This window comes from Anser brachyrhynchus (genome assembly GCF_964034855.1).
Source record: "Anser brachyrhynchus genome assembly, chromosome: 9".
In the NCBI taxonomy this organism is placed as follows: Eukaryota; Metazoa; Chordata; class Aves; order Anseriformes; family Anatidae; genus Anser; species Anser brachyrhynchus.
In genome coordinates this window covers 10370978-10390809 of record NC_137703.1, presented here as the reverse complement: position 1 = coordinate 10390809, position 19832 = coordinate 10370978, and the positions used below count along the sequence as shown (strand labels likewise).

At 40.4% G+C, this 19832-nt stretch overlaps 1 protein-coding gene across 1 annotated transcript in view; it reads left to right on the top strand.

Annotated features, from left to right (window-relative positions):
• Window positions 1-19419, top strand: part of ARMC9 (armadillo repeat containing 9) — a 64536-nt gene extending 45117 nt beyond the window's left edge. Inside the window, 7 exon segments of the mRNA XM_080604459.1 lie at window positions 1347-1451; window positions 2229-2344; window positions 5179-5303; window positions 8758-8890; window positions 13192-13309; window positions 13311-13364; window positions 16822-19419. Coding sequence (XP_080460585.1) covers window positions 1347-1451; window positions 2229-2344; window positions 5179-5303; window positions 8758-8890; window positions 13192-13309; window positions 13311-13364; window positions 16822-16908 — 738 coding nt within the window. The 3' untranslated portion in view covers window positions 16909-19419.
• Window positions 19420-19832: the final 413 nt, after the last annotated feature.

The window sequence follows — 19832 nt, the reverse complement described above, 5'->3', positions numbered from 1 at the left end:
ATACTGTCATGTATGACTACTTTTGGTTTGTTGGAGGAGTCCCTCAAACTTGAATACTTCTTGGCTTGTATGAAAGCCGAATCACCACAGTTCTACTAGAAATAGACATGAGAGAGTGAATTCTGGATACTTCTCACTTGAAAAGTTGATTACTTTTCACGTGTGTGAAATAAACTCAACAGAGGATTGTCAATATATTGGTATCCTAAAGTACTGATTCCAGGAATTTTGTAGCAGCCCCAAATTGTGAGCTTCAAAGATCCTGTGTAAAGCTGAGTTGTTTCTGCTGCTGCTTCACATTGCTCCAGAAACATCTGCTTTCAGATGGCTGCTGTGATCTCACCTTTAAGGAACCGCTGCCCTCAGAGGAGCTTTGTATGCCCAGCCATAAGGAATTTTTGTCTCGAGCGATTAAAAATTATGCCTCCCTTTTCTTGAAAATGAGTAATAAAATGCTTTTGCTCCCCTCTTGGGGAATGAGCAGCAATAAATTACGTGAGTGTTTTTGTCAAGGTGTAGGAAAAAGTGCTGAATACGTATACATGGGCATTTTGATCTAGTAGAATGCTAGCATTGTGTTCAGGAAAGACTTTGAATTGTTTTAATGTGTGGTTACTTTATTTTTACTGCTAGTCGTAATCATCTAATCTTAATTTATGCTTTTATTACTGTCACATGATACTGATTCATAACAAGATCCATGCAAGTTTTCTGTCATTCTGTTTGCTTGAAAGATGCTTTCTTGTATGTTTTTGTTTTAGAATTGACTTTAAAAAAAAAAAAAAAGGATAGCCTTTTCTCAGCCTCCAGTGTGGCTGAGAAACTCCATCAGGTTGCTTTTTTTCAGTCTGTATTACATGAATAGGTTGTGTGTATGACTAGATCTGCAAAAACTAAAACTCCGAACTTCACACCAGCTGCTTGTTAAAGATGGAGCATTGCATCTCCCCAGACTAGAATGTGGTGTTCCACAAAAATACTAATCTCTGAGATTTTCCTGAGCCTTTATTAAGTTTAGCAAGGAATAATTATTTGAGCCTGGAAATTTGAAGAACAACTTTTGAAATTCATGCTGTGCTTTCTGGAGAAGGATTCATAGAGAAAGAAGCGTTTCCTTCTCTCGGGATTCTGTAGTTTCTGTTTGTATCAAAAGCTTAGGTGAGTTTTTTCTCTAGGTGTCTGCTTTTTTTGATAGAAATTGCCTGCACATTACAATTTACACATGCAGTACTAAGTCATTTACCTGGAAAGTAGATATCATCTAAGTGACTACTGAGGCAAGAACTAAATTTGAAATGCAAACGTCCTTGGAACATGGGCTCAGATATCGTGTGTTGCTGTTGCAGGAAGACCATGACATCATGGAGGCTGATCTGGACAAAGATGAGATTTTACAGCCTCAACTGGGAGAACTTACAGGAGAGAAGCTGCTGACAACTGAGTACTTGGGAGTGAGTACCAGTTAGTACGATCCTGAAATAAACGGATTTGCTGGGTTAAGTGTTTAATTTCAGTGGTTTCATCACCTTCTAAAATCTTTTCTTCTTCAATTTGTAGTTTGAAAGGCCGGGTTCTACGTGCATAGCAGTCCAAATCTTCCACTATTTGTTTTCTTAGCTGTAGTTCAGAAATAGAATAAGTTTGAAAAAGGTAGTTGCCCCTTCATGGGAGGTAATCAGGCTATGACTTGGTAATAAGCTAAGGACAGCCTTAGGGTTTTAGTGCTAGATCACTGATTCTGTGGCACACAAAACGAAGTGCTGAGCAACTTAACGCTGAAACACTCTGCTGGTCTGAAATTATTTTGATGGGGAGAAAAAAAGTTGAAAAATTAACTGTTCCTTCAATCTTTATGCTAGATCAAATATGCTTGGTGTCTTACCTCGAGCATCAAAAAGCCATTAAGTTAAAAAAAAAAAAAAGTGAAATCACGACTGCCACTTAGTATGCTGTGATTAATGTGAGTTAAATATGGTTTTATGCCTTCTGGATGTCAAAGTCCACAGGTCCAGCAACAGTGATGATGAATGAGTGATGAGATGAGATGTCATGGGACAACCTGTAATGATTCCATGAAATTTTATGTACTGATTCTGGAACACAACTTAGTTGCCGATGCAGTGTTTCTGCAGAATTTTTTTCAGTGGCTCCAGTTATTGATCTTTCCACTGCCTTCTCTTTATTTGTTTCTTTTTTTTGTTTCAATTTCTTTATTACCTGTGTATCAGATAATGACTCATACTCCAAAAACCAAGAAGAAGCTGTTTCCCAGTGTCCATCAGAGTATAGATGAGCCTCTCCAGAGACCTGTGACACCAGGTTATCACAGAACTGCATACCCAATGTAAGTCTAAACAAATGAGGCAAAGCAGGATTTTTTTTTAACTTAAAAAGTGAACTAACAAATAACCCCACTGCCAGATAAATAAAATTCCATACTTGAAAGTGCATTGGCATTGTCATCCTTTAAAGATCACTTGAAAGAAGAAATAAGAGTGCTGTAGGCGGAGAAAGGTCTGCTGGCTAAGGCCACATACTTTGAATAGTTGAACAAGCGTTTACTGATCAGTTTGATTTAAAGTTGTGTTATATCCTGTGTGTTCATAATTCTTTCTTCTTCTCACAATATATTCTATTTGTAAGTTGCATGGAGTGTGTAAAATGACTGGGATCTTCATGTTATATCTGTCTAGAGCAATATACTTTTTTTGCTTATGCTACCCACCCATAAAAGAACACACTAAAAAGAAAATGGAAAAGACAAATCTTAATATGTCTGATTTCCTGTTTTTTTTTTGTTTGTTTGTTTGTTTTTAAATTCCAATGGGAGAGTCTGTGACACCTTGCTCTTGGTTTGGTTGGTTCATTGTGGGGTCAGTGTTACCAGGTTTGAGGTCCCACTTCCACTGCATGGTATTTTTTTCAGTGGTAGACTAGAGGAGCTGGACTGACTCTCTGGCACTGGCTGTTAAGGTAGCCTTACTTAATATTAAGAAAACTTAGAAAATATTTTTCAGGAGTAGATTTTAGTTACCATGGGAGTGTTTAAGCATTACATTCCTACTTTTTAAGTGGAGAGGAAAACAAGCATGTGACAATGAAGTGACTTGCCAAGGAGAAGTCAGAAAAACAGCGGCAAACCTGGGGAAATAGCTTTTATTTCCTGGTGTAATGTAGCGCGCTACAGTTTATGTACCAGAAAAATGTCTAGAAGTGATCAAATACCTCTTTTTATCACCGTCTACCCAGGTAATGTTTGCTTAACAAAATCCCGGGATTAGCTGAGTGACGCTGGTACTTTGTTGTATCAAAACTTAAATCTCCTTATGGACAGCTTTGCAGCCTGCAACACAACTTCAGGTGTGATTAAAAAAAAACATCTGGATTAAAAAAAAAAAAAACCACCTTTCTCTACATAGTGGTTCTAGTAGCTTTGGGTCTGAGAAAAGTGGTGGGTGAAGCCTTCTTTACAGATTGCCTTACTGTGTAAACTAGAGAGGAGAAATGTCATCAGCAAAAGCCTAGCATGGTGAGAACATGTGGAAATTATTTCCCTCCAGTTTTGCCAAGTGGTGGAAATTATATGAGTGTTTGGTGCTTCCATGTAGGAAGCATGAGATACCACTGTGAATTAGAAGTTGACATTTTATATATAATTTATTTGTGCAAGAAAACTGCAGTAAATAGTAACATGCTTGAGCTAGTTTTTACAACAGAAAAGAATAAGCTTTGGTGGCTTTATGTCTTTCTGATTTTAGTAAAATGAGGAAATACTTTATTAGGAAGCCTTGCAAGAGGAGGGCAATAAAAGTAACCAAATCTTAGCTGCCTTAATATTAAATACATCCAGTTCAGATTATTGCTTTCAAATTTTTAAATTATTTAAGTGTCTCACGTTTGCATCAAATGAAACGGTATGAAAAATGTCAGACTTCTTGCTCTCCTGTACAGCTTGTTTACCTAGGAACAACCCAGGACAGTTCATCTAAAGTTTTTGATTCAGCCAAAGTTAAACTGCATAAAAACACGTGTAAATGCCTGCATTCAGAATCGAATGTAACTTGTTTGAAGTTCGTCTGCAAGACCTGACGTAACACATTCCATTTTTCAAACAAGGTGAAAAAGGAAGCAGTTGATGGAGATACTATAATGTGTCTCTTTGAGTTAGTTCATACCTCAGAAAGGTGAGAGGGGGCTTCTGATGCTGAATAGGAGTATTCACACAGAAAATTAATGCAGAATAGCTACTGCACATGAAGCAGATATTCCATGCTCATTTTTCTACGACTTTCCAGTACAGACAAATCTCTGGTTACTTCAGATGAATTGTCATGGGATCCCTGCATGGACAAGCTCTTGCTGTATGGGGAAGCCAGGAAACATTGGAAAGCTGCTTTTTTCCTTTCCCTCCTCTTTAAAGACTCACTGCTGAGATCATTCAAGAGGGACTGAGCTACTCAATATTCTGCTAGCTGTTTCCTTAGAAACTGACTTAGCTGTGAAATCATTAACTGCCTCCTTGGAATGCATCCTTTCTCACTAGAAATATAGCCTAATTACCTTAACCTGATATTGGGCAGGGAAACTTGCTGCGTCTGCCAACTTCTTTTCACACACGTTTCACACCCGTCTTGCTTCTGCTGCATTTTGTTGCTTATTACTGAGCAGTCTTGTCCCTGTTCTGTCCTTCAGCTGCTGAAGTTTCTCATTGATCCACCTCGCTTGGGAAATCAACAGTTCTACTTCTTATCTACTTTAAGCCAGTGTTGCATGTTCCTCTCTATAAAGTGAAATCCTCGTAATACTTGGGAGCAAAACTTAAATCCTTGAAAAAGCTGAGAATTGGAGACCTTTCAGGCCTACTACTATATTCTTTTATTTAAGTGTCCTACTGGTATTTTGGGTCTTCAGACTGCAAGGAGTTACGGTTTCCTTTCCTTGGCTCTTTATTGCTGTAGGAAAAAATGTTAATTCCGAATATGTGTAACATCAGCTGGTTTGGGGGAGCTACAGCGGTGCAGTTAGATTATGACATTGGCACTAGTTTACAATATGAAAAAATACATGTTTTAATTTCTTCGATGTTGTTACAGGCAATTAGAAGAAATCAGAATTTGCTTTCTTGTAACTTTTTAGACTGCGAGCATTCATCACCACACATTCTCCTTTCTCCTCCAGGCCAGAAAACGATACCATCTCTTGTCACGATAGGAACGAGAAACTGCACTCTCTGCCGAGTGGTTGTCCTCCTGTCTGTGGTGGGAGCAGGTCCAGCATTTCTGACCTCTGCATTTCCTCTTCGTGTAAGGATATTCCGTAAATGGTGTTATTACTCATTGCTTGATTAGTATTATTATTATTTTTTTAAATGTAGCCTTGGAACTGGGTCTCTGTTTGTAGACCCTGGGGTAGTCTGCATGACCTTGGGCATGCATGTGGCTCCGGCTGGCTAAATGGCTGCAGAAGGTGATGCGTGGTCAGTAGATACTAACGGTCTCACTAGCCTTGCTCCATCTCCCTTCCTGTGGTGGGGCCAAGGATCATTCCCAGGGCTTCCGACATGCAAAATATATTTTCTTTCACTCCATGATATCCTCTGCCTAGGGAGAGAGCTGCAGCCCAGATACAGTGCACTTCCCAACAGGCCAAGCTACTTACTTGATCAAATATACCCTTGTTTAGATCTAAATGAATTACTGTCTGCTGGCACCTGCAGGCTCGATTGGCTGGTCCTCTGTATTACAGTTGAAGGCAGCTGCAGCTATCTGCTTAGTTTTGCAGCTGCATTCAAACCATAAAGGGTTGTGGAGGATGGGAAGCTCTGTGTGTGTAGCTGCATTGTGGGTGATGCTGCTAAAGATTCTGTCCTTGCAACTTAAACTGAAATGAATGCAGACTCAGCTGGACCTGAGAATTCAGAAGCATGTGTTGGAGTTTAAAAGGTTATAGGCTTCTGAAATACTTTTCCTGATCTTCCAATATCCACAGGATCATGGAACTTCTGATGTGAGTTTCAACCTGCTTGCAGGGATTCATTAACATTTCCAATTAGGGTTTTAAGGCAAAATGTTCTGCAATCTTAGATAAAGGATCTTGAAGCATATCCGGTACAGAATTACTAATAAGTTCAGACAAAAACCTGCCTTTACTTTGCTGAAAAATATGCTTTGAAGCAGCAAAGGAATAACAGACTTTTTTCTTTCTCTTCTTGTTTTTTAAATTTCCTAGAGGAAATGAAAAGGATTCTGAGAAAAGTAACCAAGATCTTGCAGGCAGGAATCTGCTTGCATAATGCCTAGAGCTGATACATATAACATGCTGAATAAAAGGCGTATGAGAGAAGCAGATGAAGCTCCTGTTTGAGATGGGCACTTGGGTCCTTGCTGTTGTGCAGGAACAGAGAGCTGCTGTCCTCAAACCTTGCTTTACACAGCAGCGTGCCAAGTATAGCTAATTCTGTTCCACATGGAGATTAATTAGCTGGTCAGAGGCAGCAGCTCAGAACAGAGGCTGTGAGCTAATGAAAGCATGCTGACTTTACAGTTTTTCTGTATAGAATAATAATTTTAAAGAAGGGATTGTATGTATTCGTGCTTTGTAAATGAAATTAAGCAAAGCAAGTACCAAATGTGCTGCTATTTACTGTTTTAAAATGTACTGTAGATAAAACCTGCCTTTGGATGCAATTTCTAAGGTATTACGCAGGCACCAGGAGCCCAGCATGCCTTCTGAACCACATTTTGATAATATGTTAAGTTCACTCACCTCTGTCACCTTTCCTGTGCTACAGATGCTGTCTGATGGTTTGCTTGTAGAGATTTGTGGGGAGGCTTAAAGTGGGAATCTGAGCAAGTCAACAAAGGAATTGTTCATTTTTGATGGAGAGTCTTGATCTAATGCCTTCGTGCTGAAGAAAATGCTGCCAACTTTAATGTTTTCATATTTTCAAAACTTTGATTGTACCCACTGTCTAAAAATTGTGCTAGCTGTTTTTGGTCAAAACTGCCTACAGATGGATATTAGAGAACTAGATTATACTGTCCCTTCTCATAGAAAAAAATGGAAGTCTGAATATACAGCATACTGCAAGTTTATATTCATTATGCATGTAAGAAGACTAATTATTTTTGTGCGTGACAGAGAATTCTTAGCGCTAACCAAGGCTATAAAACAACACTGGGTTACTCAAAGAAGGATTGCCAGAGGTTTGTTTTCAGTTTTTGCAAGTAGCCAGTGAAATACGTGCTTGACTATCTTACCTTTTGAGATTTAGAAATGAAGAGGAGAGACTGCACTGCTGGATCCCATGGCTGTTCATTTCAGTGACAGGACCTTTGTTCATTGTAATTGTACCTGGACTGGATCTTCGGACATTCCTAGTTTTCCAAAAGGCAGTGTTTTTTGTAAATCTTAGATTGAATTCAAAACACTGGATTCAAAACAGTTCAAAACAAGCCCCTGAGACCATAATTAGGAAAAAATTCTTACTCTGCAAAGCTTCTGTGCCCTTTTTCTTCTAGTGCCTTCTAAGATAAGACAGGAATCACTGCGTAAGAAAGATGTAAAAATAGTTTTACTGCTTCTAGGGGCTCCCATCGTGCCCAGGCAAATGTCATTGCTGTGAAATGGAATATGTAGTGTATTGAATTCTGAGCTTGGTCTGACAGTCGTCATGCAGCACCAGAAACCTGCTCACTTCAGAATGTATTTTCCCACATCACATGAATACTTTAGATTTCAGAGTTTCATGCAATCAAGTTATGAAATGAATAATAATAGATGGGGGGGAGAGAATAAAAGCTTCATGTGAACAGTCAGCATCATCAATGACATGTCTCAAGCAAAGCTTGTCTTCAAGAAACCTTTATCCTCTTCTGTTTTCTAAAAATGAAAGTAGTTCTTAATGTTTCTGCACCTGGATCTGCTCACCTGTTCTTGAGTCACGTTCTTATTTTTTTTCTGATTCTGTCTAGGACCATCCTCACTTTTTATCAATTTGGTAAAGAGATTATTATGACTTTTTTTTGTCTCCTGTGAATAGAAGGCTTGTGTACTAAAGATGAACCTTGGTCACCTTATTTACATATCCAGTGAATATCAGAGAGAACATTAACTGGGCAGCCAGGTGGTTGTCTGAAAGCAGCCTGATCGGTATCCCATTCAGCATGTGAGAGCAAATAAAAACAGGAGGGCAACCTGTCCCAGGCACGGGAGGAATGTGGAGGAATGGAGCTGGGGATTTTCCCTCGGCTCTTACTGGTCTTGCACATCTCAGTAGCCTCGTGTCTCTCAGCAAGCTGCCTGTCCTTCCCTTTGGTGTCAGCGCAAGGCAAAAAGTGAGGTTTATTGAGCAAATGGAATAGACCTCAGTTCTGACAGAGGTTTCAAGCAGTTTTTTGTCTGCAGTGTCTACCTGTCGCTACAGATGTGGACAGACAACTGCAAGAGGTTGCATTCCTGTGGCTTTAATGAGGTATCAGTTATTAGCTGATATATTTTAACTGACGAATGCAGAGTATAGCTGCTTTGAAAATGATCCAAGCGTGATTTGCTTCGCAATTGCGAAGGGCTCGAGGTAGGCACACATGCAGTTACCTTGGCTCAGCTGATGAGCTGTAAAGAGCTCTGCCACAGTAACTCAGTAGCCTGCTTTTGTCTCGGCCTTTCTTTCATACAGCAGGAGCCGTGACTTGATTGTATTTCTAGTGACTTGTAAAGAGCCAACTTCTCACCGATTTGTGTTTCCTTTTTAAATAGCAATTGAGACGAAGTCCTCCAAAGTATTCTCATCAGGCCATAGAATGGACCGAAGCATCCCGGGTGGTGACAATATCTTGTCTTCTCGATCTACTGACTTCACCCAGGACAAAGTAAATGGGCAATCTCACAGGTATGATTTATTCAGATGAGTATCTAAGAGTGCAAGAGGAGTCTGAGGGGACTTACCAGCTAATTCCGTGCTGCTGTAAAGACAATCTGTGAAGTCATTTGATGTATGATGTAGTCTGGTCCGAGACAGCTGTGGTGGTGCTTGCCAAACAAAATACCCTTAGTAGTGCCAGCAGCAGCTGTTCAATTTCTAAGCATCTGGTCCAGAATAGGAGAAACCTCAAGCAAGACGGTATTAATGAACGTCACATGTATGCACAACCCGGTCTCCTGCAAGTAAAACTTCCTGATTGCTTCCGTAGATGACTGTACTGGTACCCCATGAAAAATCATTTAAACAGTAAAGAAAGAGGTACAGCAATGGGAACAGGGCAGGAATTAACATGCAAAAGAGAAATTAAGCATTTAAGTGGATTTGTGTGTTTAAACATGCTGAGTTGCTAACACAGCTGACCAGAGTCCCTGATGATTGATTTGCTAGGTGGGTATAACAAAGAACTAAAATATTACAAGTTCTCCAAAAAATGGGTTTCAACTTTATCTTGAAAAAAAATCTGTCAAAAGAAGAAGAAAGATCTTGCTCTCCTCCTGTTCATGCATTGAGTCCTTTGTGAAGCTCTTCATATGGAGGACTGTGATGTTATATACTGGGTGAGAACTAGTAATTCATTAGGAATTGGACCAAGATTTACCAACGCTTTTCAGGACCCACATGTGTCCTTCAGACATTAACAGCTTTTTCCTAAAGGTAGTTTGATTGGGCCAAGTTTTAAACAGTGAGTGTAGAGAAATTTTAAAAGCAAATACATTCCAAGAGTAAAACACAGAATGGGTGGAGATGTGTTAAAGGAAAGGTTTTACAGACTCTATGGGTCTGATTTTTTTTTCAGAAATGTTTAGTTACTTGTGTCAGTTAAAGCTCTAGCACTTCTGAAAACTAGATTCTCTGCTTAGAGCTTTGTTTCTTTCTGGCGTACAGGTGCCTTTGTATATATTTTTTTCCAATTGTGCTCTTCCCATGGTGACATCTGAGAAATTATATACTGTTAACAAATTAGCACTGGCAAGTAATTGAAGTGCGTAGTAGTCATAACCCTGTTCCGGCATTACTGGTTTTACTTCCGTGTTGCTTGTCCTAACATAACAGTAGCTAAGCACATACTGCAAATACAAACAGAATTTTATGGCCAAATTGCTTCCTTTGTGCTCTGGCTGATGTAGAGAGGTTACTTTTCAGGCTTTGCTTGCAAGAGATCATAAATAGGCAGTATCTTGTCCCCTACCTTAGTGCAGAGCTTTGCTTCTCTACAGTCATAATCCATTGTTTAAAAGGTATGTCCCTAGTAATCTTTAATTTTTCTGAATACGAGTTTATCTAAACCTCAGTAATAGATGGATCCCTAGCTGAAATTAAGGATGCGGTATTGCAGAAGGAGATCGTATCTGTGCATTGTATGCTTCCTTACTATGCAAACGGTAATCTGTATTTACAAAGCAGCCTCGAGTTACAGATATGGGAATGTAGCCATTCATAGTCCAAGTAGAACACAGGGTTTTCTGTGTCAGGGGTCTTTTGTTCATATGCTCGTGTTGCAATAGCTAGACCCTGCCTTTTCATTCTTTCTTTTTTTCCTTCCTGGAAGTGTATTTTAATGTGCTTGCAAAACAGAGTGAATAAATCATTGCTTTGGTCATATGTCTACCACAAGAGCTGCTTGCCTTCCTACTAGGCAAATACCAAGACATTCCTAGACAAGGTATGTATGAGAAAAGGAAGGCTGACTTATGGCGACGCAGCATTTTGATCATGTAAGAATATAGATCTGTTATGCCTTGTAGTTAATCAAGCATAAATTTGTATGTAATGGACTTGAGTTTACAATTGAGGCTTGCTTAAAAAATTCCCTATGTTTTATTGTGACTATGATCTGTATCGTAATAGTAAAGAGATTAATCTCTGTAGGGGCCTTCTTTGGTTTCTAATACTCTCACCTTTCTTATAATCGGGTAAAACTGGTCAAAAGTACAAGTGTGTTTGTCTTGGAAAAAACAGTCCATAACTTGTATTTGGATGTCGAGAGTCTTCTCACACCTCTTGGTTGATTATTCAGATCTCAGTGTCAGTCTGTTGTGCACTTTTTGATAACTATCTTAATTTTTTCCAAGTAAGCAGTTTTATTTCTTGTCAATGCAAATGTAGGTTTCTCTGATTCATTTTTTGTTAGAACATTTGCTCTCAAATTACCACACATTGTCACAAACGACTTTTTTGCTAAATACTACAGAACGTTTTTCCACAGTACATTTTGCTGCTGCTTTCTTCGACGGGCCAAGTCCTAAAGGAAGCCAGATAGAAGGATTTTCATGATATTTTGAGGATTACCTCTTTTCTGTTAATCTTTTTTTTATTGTTTTAAGAGAAAGTGATTCTGGGACACCTGCATACACGGACACATCCTACACATCCTGTCAGAATACCAGCAGATTTTTTTTGAGCTTTACAGTGTTTGCTACCAGTTTATTTCATATAATCCTTTCCCAGAGAGTTTGTAAATATGTGAGCCATTGTACATAACTATTATGTATTCTTTCTCTTTTGTCAAATACAGTGACTGATTGCGTTACTGGGCTTCGTCTCCCAGGTGTGAATAGCTGCCTAGGTTACTCTAGTGAAACCCTTGAGATTGTTCATGGCTATAAAAATGCTTTTTAGTGCTTAGGAATACAGATGCAATTTTTTTAATCTATTGCCAAATAACAAAAAAACTAATTTATGGCTCAAATACTTCTGCGAGGCTGTTGGGTCTTGCTTTTTCATCTGTGTCAGCATATAATCCACACAAGGTTAACATGACTGGCACAAGTGTACTGAAAACCCAACTCTTGAATCTAAGCGAATAAAACGACAAACAAGCAATAACAATGAAACTATTTTATGGAGAAAGACATTTAAATAGATCTGGGATCCATGGCTTGGGGTGAATCTAGCCAATCTTACTTTTTTGGCTTGGTTTTGCTGGTTTTGCTGCCATCTGCCACCTTCTCTTTTGAAATGCTACAAGTTTAATGCTTGTCATGCTCAGTGATAGGTAGGGGGCTGCAGAGATGGCTCTGAGGAAAGGAGTTAGTGTGTCTCTGCCCTTAATAGTTAACATATACAAATGCAAAATGCAGACAGTTAATGCTACTTAAAATATAAAAGAAACATTTGCTGACAGATCTCCCTGCAAGGTGAAGCAGGGGAATGGAATGGCTAATCACTGACTCAGCAGCATTCCCAGGAGAGTGGGAGAGATTAAATGTCTTGAAAATCCTCCTAATCACCCTTTATGATGGTCACAAAGGGTTCTTTTGATGGAGCTAATAACACAGGGACTTTCCAAATAAAATTTTAATCACTTTCCTTTCGATGGCACCTTTATGATTCTCTTGCCTTGGCTCTGCTTTTACTTCCCTTTAATATGATGTGTTTCTTCATGTAGTTGTTATTTCAGTTTAATCTTTTTTCCTTTTAAGAGAAAATTGACTCACTAGAGCCAACATGAATATAGATTCAAAATTATTTAAAAGACTTGCTATTTCCTGGTAGCCTTCACTTTTTGTATATCAGAATATATTGATGCTAGGGGCAGGGAAGGACAGTGTGTCCTCACGCAGTTATGGACTAAATTTTAAATAATTGTATTCTTGCAGCATGTGCAGACTGTGAAATAACAGCAGCTGGCTTGAGTTCTCAGCACGAACAAGGAACCCGTGTGCATAGGGAATTTATTTTATATATGCCATCAGAGCTTTTTGCTCTTCTGACAAAAGACCTTTAGGAGATCTACGAATCTTGTCACAGCTGGGAGCCAGGGAAGATGCCTGTGTCTGTCAATATTGTGACCTGTATATAATGGTTTGTGCCCTAAAAGGATGTATTCCTGTGCTGTAGCATTCATATATGCTTTTTGTACCTCTGAATGAGTCTATATGTGATGAAGACAATAGAAAACAAGCTAGACAAAACAAGCTAAACATCTATTACTTATTTGCCAGGGGCTTACCTGAACTTTTTCAGTCCTGTTGTCCAAAGGACCAGGTTTGAGTAGGGTAGACAGGTCCACAGAGCCAGGTTTAGGGAGGCTGTGTGGTGAGTACATGCCCCAAGATACCTGTGTGTGTGTTCCTCTCCATTTGTAGTCACCCTGAATTTTGGGCATTCAGGTGTGGTGACAGCATGCCAGGTTTCACTTGGTTGCAGACTTTCTGTGCGTATGTTTTTCTCTGTGCATTACTAACCCTTTCCATGTCCTCCCGCAGCGAGTTTTTCTCGGCCTTTACCAGCAAACCTAAGATCCCTCGCACTCCTGAAGTGCAAAGTGCCAGCCCCAGAAAGGGAAAGATCCCGACCATTGCCCCGCAGTTTTCTCAGTCTGGTCCCCAGCAGACAAGCCGTCCGAGCTCCTCAGGATCATCCACAAGGAGCAGACAGAGTAAGTGGAAAAAGTCACCCTTCTCCTTGTCAGTGCTTGGTTGGGATGGGAAAGGAGGGAGCTCTGCAGGAGCTCTCCAGGAATGAAGTCGTACGCTACGAATGTGCCAGGAGTGTATGACATTGTACTTGTCATCTGCAGGATGCACAACCATGAAATTATATCCTGCTGAACACTGCTCCTATTTCCAGACTGTCGTGTGAACAGTTGGAGACGTGCTTTTTCCTATCTCTGGGTGGAGAAAAGTGGCTCAGAAGTATGGGGGGAAGCTTTTAGTCTCAGATTAGACGTTCTCTGGATGTCATTAGACTGTCTCCTTTTCTTTAGACACTTGTTCACTGTATAACTTGTCTAACGTCCTTGAATTTGGATCCCTGGGTGTGTCTACACTGCCACTGAATGTAGACCAGATATCCGACGGTTCAGGAGATGGGCTCAGGGCAGCCTAGCAAGCAGACTGCCAGGCATGGTGTGCTGCTTGTGACAGTCATCATTCTGCTGGACACTTGGATTTGAGAACCGTATGGATGTGTTGTTGCCTGCAGAAGTGTAAGCAGTGCTAGGTTGCAGTGGGCTCAGAGGAGAGGAAGGCAGGGACCTGAGGTTGGAGGGAAGAGATGGAAGCATGCTTTCGGCCTGCCAGCATAAGCCCAGTAAAGTGGAAATGTTGGTCTCAGGTGGTTACACAACAGTAAACATGTATGGAGATCTGGAGGGTGTGTAAACCGTGTTTTCTCTTTTCCTTCTTTTTTTTGGGGGGGTGAGGGGTGGGCAGGGCGGGGAGGTAAGGGTAAAAATGATGAATTCTTCAATAGTGAATAAGCTTTTTCTCCAGAGTGCAGAAAGGACAAGCTGGATTCAAATATACCCCTGGGGCTGGACTAGCTGCATTCAGGTATATCCCTGGCACCAGCAGCAATAAAAATGGAAGTAGCAATGTGCTATAGGTTCATATTCCAAACGTATCTTAAAAGTTTAGTGATGATTATCACAACGTAACATCAGCATTACTCTTTAGCTGTAACTGTTACCTTTAACCATTTAACAAAAAAAAACAAAAACAGGAAACTAATATCACTTTGTAAACCTGCCCATGGAATTTGAGGTGGGTGCTTATCATTAACTTTTAATTACAGGTAAGGAAAACAAATTATAGGCAGCTGAAATAACGTAGTAAATCAGCAACAGAGCAGGAAGGAGCTTCTTGAGCCTTCAGTATTGCTTGCTTATTGTCATTTCACGTGGTTGTACATATGAGGAGATTGTGTGGTTTCATTCAGGGAGTACAGGTGAGGCTTCATAGAGGATGTCCTTAGCGACTAAGGGAGATTTTGACCTAGCGAGTATTTGCGTGAATAGTCCCATGCTTAGGTAATAACTGCCAGCTTTTTTAGTGTTACTTTTGCTGCGTATGCCCTATGTTTTACCTCTGTCATCAATGCTTTACATTTCTTGTGACAGGAGTTCTGTTCTGCCCTGGCTGAATGTGATGCTAACAGCCAAGAGTCCGTGCCTGTTACCTGTTAAGCTTCATTTCCAAAAACACTAGTCCATTAATAAGGAGAGAGTATATGTGTGCACACAAAAACTTCCACATGTTCTAGTTTCTCCAGTAGAGCTTTACGCTCCTGGGTGTCTGTGTCCTGTGAAAGATGTGACACACATATGGTTGCTTTCGTAGGGATATGAATTAAGTTCCTTTTCCAGTGGCACAGGGTATAATCTAGCTTTCTTTGAGGTTAAGTTAAAGGAGAGTTTAATCAGAGTTCTACGTCGTTTGTGTTTCTCTGTTGATTCAGTATACGTAACTTGTAAGGCCAGACTCCTGGGCTCTCTTAATTTTTAACTTCTGTTAGATAGGATTTGTCTCACAGTGTACCTGTGGGCATCGTGTACTGGGAACGTTGCATCTTATTTTGTGTCTATTTAGCTTTTCTCCGGAGTTTTTCATTGGGGTTCCAGGTAACTTGCTTTCTATCTGTCCACAGGTTTCATGAGACAGACTTGGAGTCAGCAAAAGAATGTTAAACTCTTATCTTCCTGCCAAAAAATAGCAAAGAAATTGTTTTGCAAACAAGCTGCCATCCACCCTACGTATATCTGTTCTGTGTTGTCTGCTGTCATAAGGCACCTATTAGTTACTCTGCATCTTGCAGGGGCTTTCACACAAGTATTTATGGTTTGGAAAATTGAGAGGCTGGTGTTAAGGACCTGATTTTTAGAGGACTTTAGAAAGGCTTTAAGCACCCAAATCCAAACCCTGGGTTCTCAAATTCAATTCCCTTTAAGCTGCTGCTTAAAGGTACAGGGAGGCGTCTGAAGCAGGTGAGCCCCTGATAAAGCTCTGTGCTGCTATTCCTTTAATTTCCTAGTTGACTTTGTAGATGAGTTGGAAGCGGTGTCAGATGCACAGATCTAAGCAATTAGTAGATCTCAGCAGTTGCTGCCTTCCATTTGCCTCCTGAGTAGGTATGTTGTTTTTTACATATTAAAAGAGACTCTGTCCTTCTGGAGGATTGTCTTTACTTAGTGGATTTCTTTGTATTTCTGGAGAAATAAGTTTTTATAGCTCTGGACAGGATGAGAAAAAGATTAGTTTCTGATTGCACTTGATGTGATAGCTTATTTTAGAGACACGTTTTAGCTTGTTTTTTAAAATTTATTGTAGTTGTACTTACTGGAAATAAGTTGCTTTGACACAAACCTAGCTGAACTAGCTGGACTGCTGTTCTTGGAGTGTGGAGTGTGTGGAATGCCTGAGGAATGCAGAGGAAGCACAGGTACTTAGTGCAGCTACAGGCCTGGGGCCAGATTCCTGCCTGAGATGTAGCCCACTGTTAGTGGAGTGTTAAAGCTGTACCTTACAGCGAAACTGAGCTCCTCAAAATAAAACCAGCCATGCTGGAGCTTTCTGCTGAATCTCCTTCCTAGCTGTTACGGGGGTGACACAGTGGCTATAGAACACAAAGTGGACTTCCAAATCTAGACTTTTTCAGCTGTGCTTTATGTGCTCAATGTGGTTGGGGAAGAATGATTTAATCTACCTCGTGCGTTACTCTGCATCTGTTCCAAGCACCTCTTTATGGGCATGCTAAAGGTGTGTGTGCTGTGTCCCACGTCAGTTCTGTCCAGGGCACAGTGAAACTGGAGTGATAGAAAAATCTGTACCAGAAGAATGAGGAAGGATTTTATCAGGAGTGTGATGGGGCCCCGGTGGCTTCCTGCTACTCCAGAAGTTCTTTCAGTGACCCCTGACAGGTGGCTACCGTAAGCACATTCTGCATTTTGAAGTTGCAGTACCGGTGGTTAAGGTGCCTTTGTGTGTGTTCTTTGTGGTGGTTGTGTCACTGTACGGATCAAACAAGTGTTCCCTCAGGCAGCTCCTGCCTAGTGATAAATCCTGCTTTCAACTGACAGACTTTCTTTTTTCTTTTCTTTTTTTTTTTTCTCCCTGCAGGCAGCCAGTCCTCCAGGAAGTGAGAACAGTTCCTTTCCTCAAGAATCACCTGTCACTTTACTGAAGGGCAGAGGCGGCTTCCTGTAATGAGCTTTACTGGCGACCTACTGAGAAGAGGTTATTAACATTGCACGGCGTGTGCCCTGCATGGTGATTCAGGGATTATCTGATGGGATGCATCTGTAGCCATCTCTAGAGCTGGCTAAGACAAAGGCCTTGTTACAATTCAAGGTCTCAGCAGGTGCCCACAACTGATACGGTAGATGGATATAGTCCCAGTGTCTCTGATAGTTTATTCTAAAGTGACATTGCTACCTCCAGAAGAGTCTCTTGCTCTCTGCTTTTTGTGTCAGAGTAAATGGCCTTTGGAGGTGGTCTGTAGGGCTCAACACAGGAGTCTGGCCAAGCAACTGTCTTGTTTACATATTGCTTGCTGAACAAGTCTGTAACTTGATTTATTTAAATTATGCTGTTGTGAATGAGTTAGGGGATATCTGTGTTCAAAGGATCTGCATCTGCACTAGGAAGGAAAGTGTGCGCTATCTGTGTACAGCCTCACTGCCTGGAGCAGTTCTATGTAGAGTGAGATCTGTTTGACCACCAGAGACTGAAGGGAAAGTATTTTATCAACTTCTGATTGTCCTGAGGCAGTTGAAAAACTGCGTGCCAGTGCCCAAAGCACCATTCATCTATGCTTATCTCTGAGGATCTGATCAGCAGGTTTATCTGCAGCAATTATTCCTATTCATTCATTTTTTCCCCCTTGGTTTTGTTTCTTAACATTTGTGGAATGAGTAATTCATTTTCCACTGGAATTAAGAACTTTCTTCATTCATAGGAGAAACCATGAGATGTGAACAGATTAGAAGCAGTGTTCTCTTCATGTGTGGCTGTGGACAATGTTCTTTGGTCTTTGTCATATTTTAAATTCTTCACTTCTGAACAGTGATTGGTTATGTCTTCATGGAATTTATGCTGGTCTTCAGTGAATACAAAGTGCTGGGTAGGCAAGGGAAATCAGGAAGCCCTTCGCTAAATCAAAATCCAGCAGTTAGTTCTGCCAATAAATTATGAAGACTGCACTGTTGGTTGTTCTTTCTCTCAAAAGTAACAGTGATCAGGAAATGCTAAAGACTTCACTGGGGGTTAATTTTCAGTAACATCTCCTCATATGATGCAGCTGTTAGGACAACAGCAAAAACTTTTCTAGAAATGCAGTTTACCTTGGAGCTTGGCTGCCAGTGAGGCAGAAAACATTGTAAATGGACTTCAAAAGCAAATACTTTAGCAGGTGAAAAAGGGAGAAGCCAAAGCTTTTGTTTTGGAGTTCCACCTTGAGAAACAAACAAGAGGATCCCAGCCTAAAAAGTCAAGCAACTCCAACAGTGACAGTTGCCTCCCCCTTGAGTAAAGAGTTGTGAAGCCACTAGTCATTTCCATAGGAACAGAAGAAAGCTTTATGCTTGTGATGAGGCCTCGAGTTGTGCCTCTTGGTACGTGATGGCAACTGAATAGGGAAGGCATTTCCTCGCTTGTTGCCATGAGACCCACCAAGACCAGCGATGCTGCGTCAGCTTTTTGTGGAAAGGGATCCAACAGACAAGCTCCTCTAACCGCTTTGGATAACAGACTTCAAGTTGGAATTAAGATGTTTTGAAGGACAAGACAGTTGAAAGTCAGGTTGTATTCATGTGAAACTTTCTGCTCAGGAACTGCACAGCCTAACACAAGGCAGGCAGGGTGTGGGTGTTGCTTTAATGCCCCAGCTGCATAGGACAAATTATAGACACCTGATAGTCTTTTTTCCTGTAGATTACTGTGATAGATGAATCAGAGAAAATCTCTGATTTGTGCTTAGACTCACCCACCTGCTCTCAAAGCTGATAAACATAGTTAATGGAAAAAATGTCTTTTGATTTACAAAAGGGCAACAATAGAAGGCAGCCATAAGAACTCACCTAGTAGTTTTGCATGGTAGGCAGTTTTTCTTTATCCTCTGAAAAGCTTTCTTTTTTCCAGCCTGTAATATCAATGGGCAGGTTGTTAACACTGAAGTGCTAAGCAGGTTCATTTGTATATGTGGATACATCGAGTGCCCCAGCAGTTGAATTTTATTTATTTTACAGTGGTGTTGAGTTTCATGTTTGAGCAGACCTGATTCTCTGAAATGCAGAACAGCCTTTGAAAAGAGTTGAGTGCAAACTATTAAGAAAAAAAAAAAAACTCACTGGGTTTACCATTAGGTGAGGTTAAAACTATCACTCTTAACTCAGCTGAAAGTAGGTGCCCTCCACCAGATCAAGATTAGTGAAAAGCAAAATGCAACTCACAGATGAGGAAAACTGAAAGGAACAAGCTAAAGTGTATGTATTTTTGTGTTTCTTACGCAGGCCTACTGCAAGGCAGAACTCGACATGTATGGTTTTTCATGTTCAACTCTTAGGTATTTTGGAGGGAGTACAGAGTTTGAAAACGGTGAGAGTATTTTTATGTTAGTGTTTGAGAAACTTCATTTTCCAAGTACTTGAGAGAGAAACTATGTATATGCTTTGAAATAAAGTACCAGCTGAGCAGTAATTTGTGAGGCTGACAAAGTAACATGTTCTCTGTTTCTCTGTGTTGCTCACAAAAAGCCCCTGCAATGCCAGTCAGAAGGTTTTGAAGCTGATTTTAAATGCTCATTCTCCCTTTGTTAGTAGGACACCACTATTCAGGGTTGAGAGGTCCCTGGATAAAAGGTCAGTAACATGCATATAGCAAATTCTGCACCTCACTCTTAAAAGTTGTTAGGTACTTTTTGTATCTGTCATGCAGAGGCTGCTGCTAGATACAACACCATCGTGGTAAATTTGTAACAGGAACAGTGGAAATTGCCTCCTGAATGAGAGGGGAGTGATTGTACCTAAACTGGCTGCAATTTTATTTACGATAAGCAGATGCAGTAATTGCACATAACACACAAAAAAATCCCCTTCAGGTGTATGTGTGACCAAAGTGCTATATGATGCTAA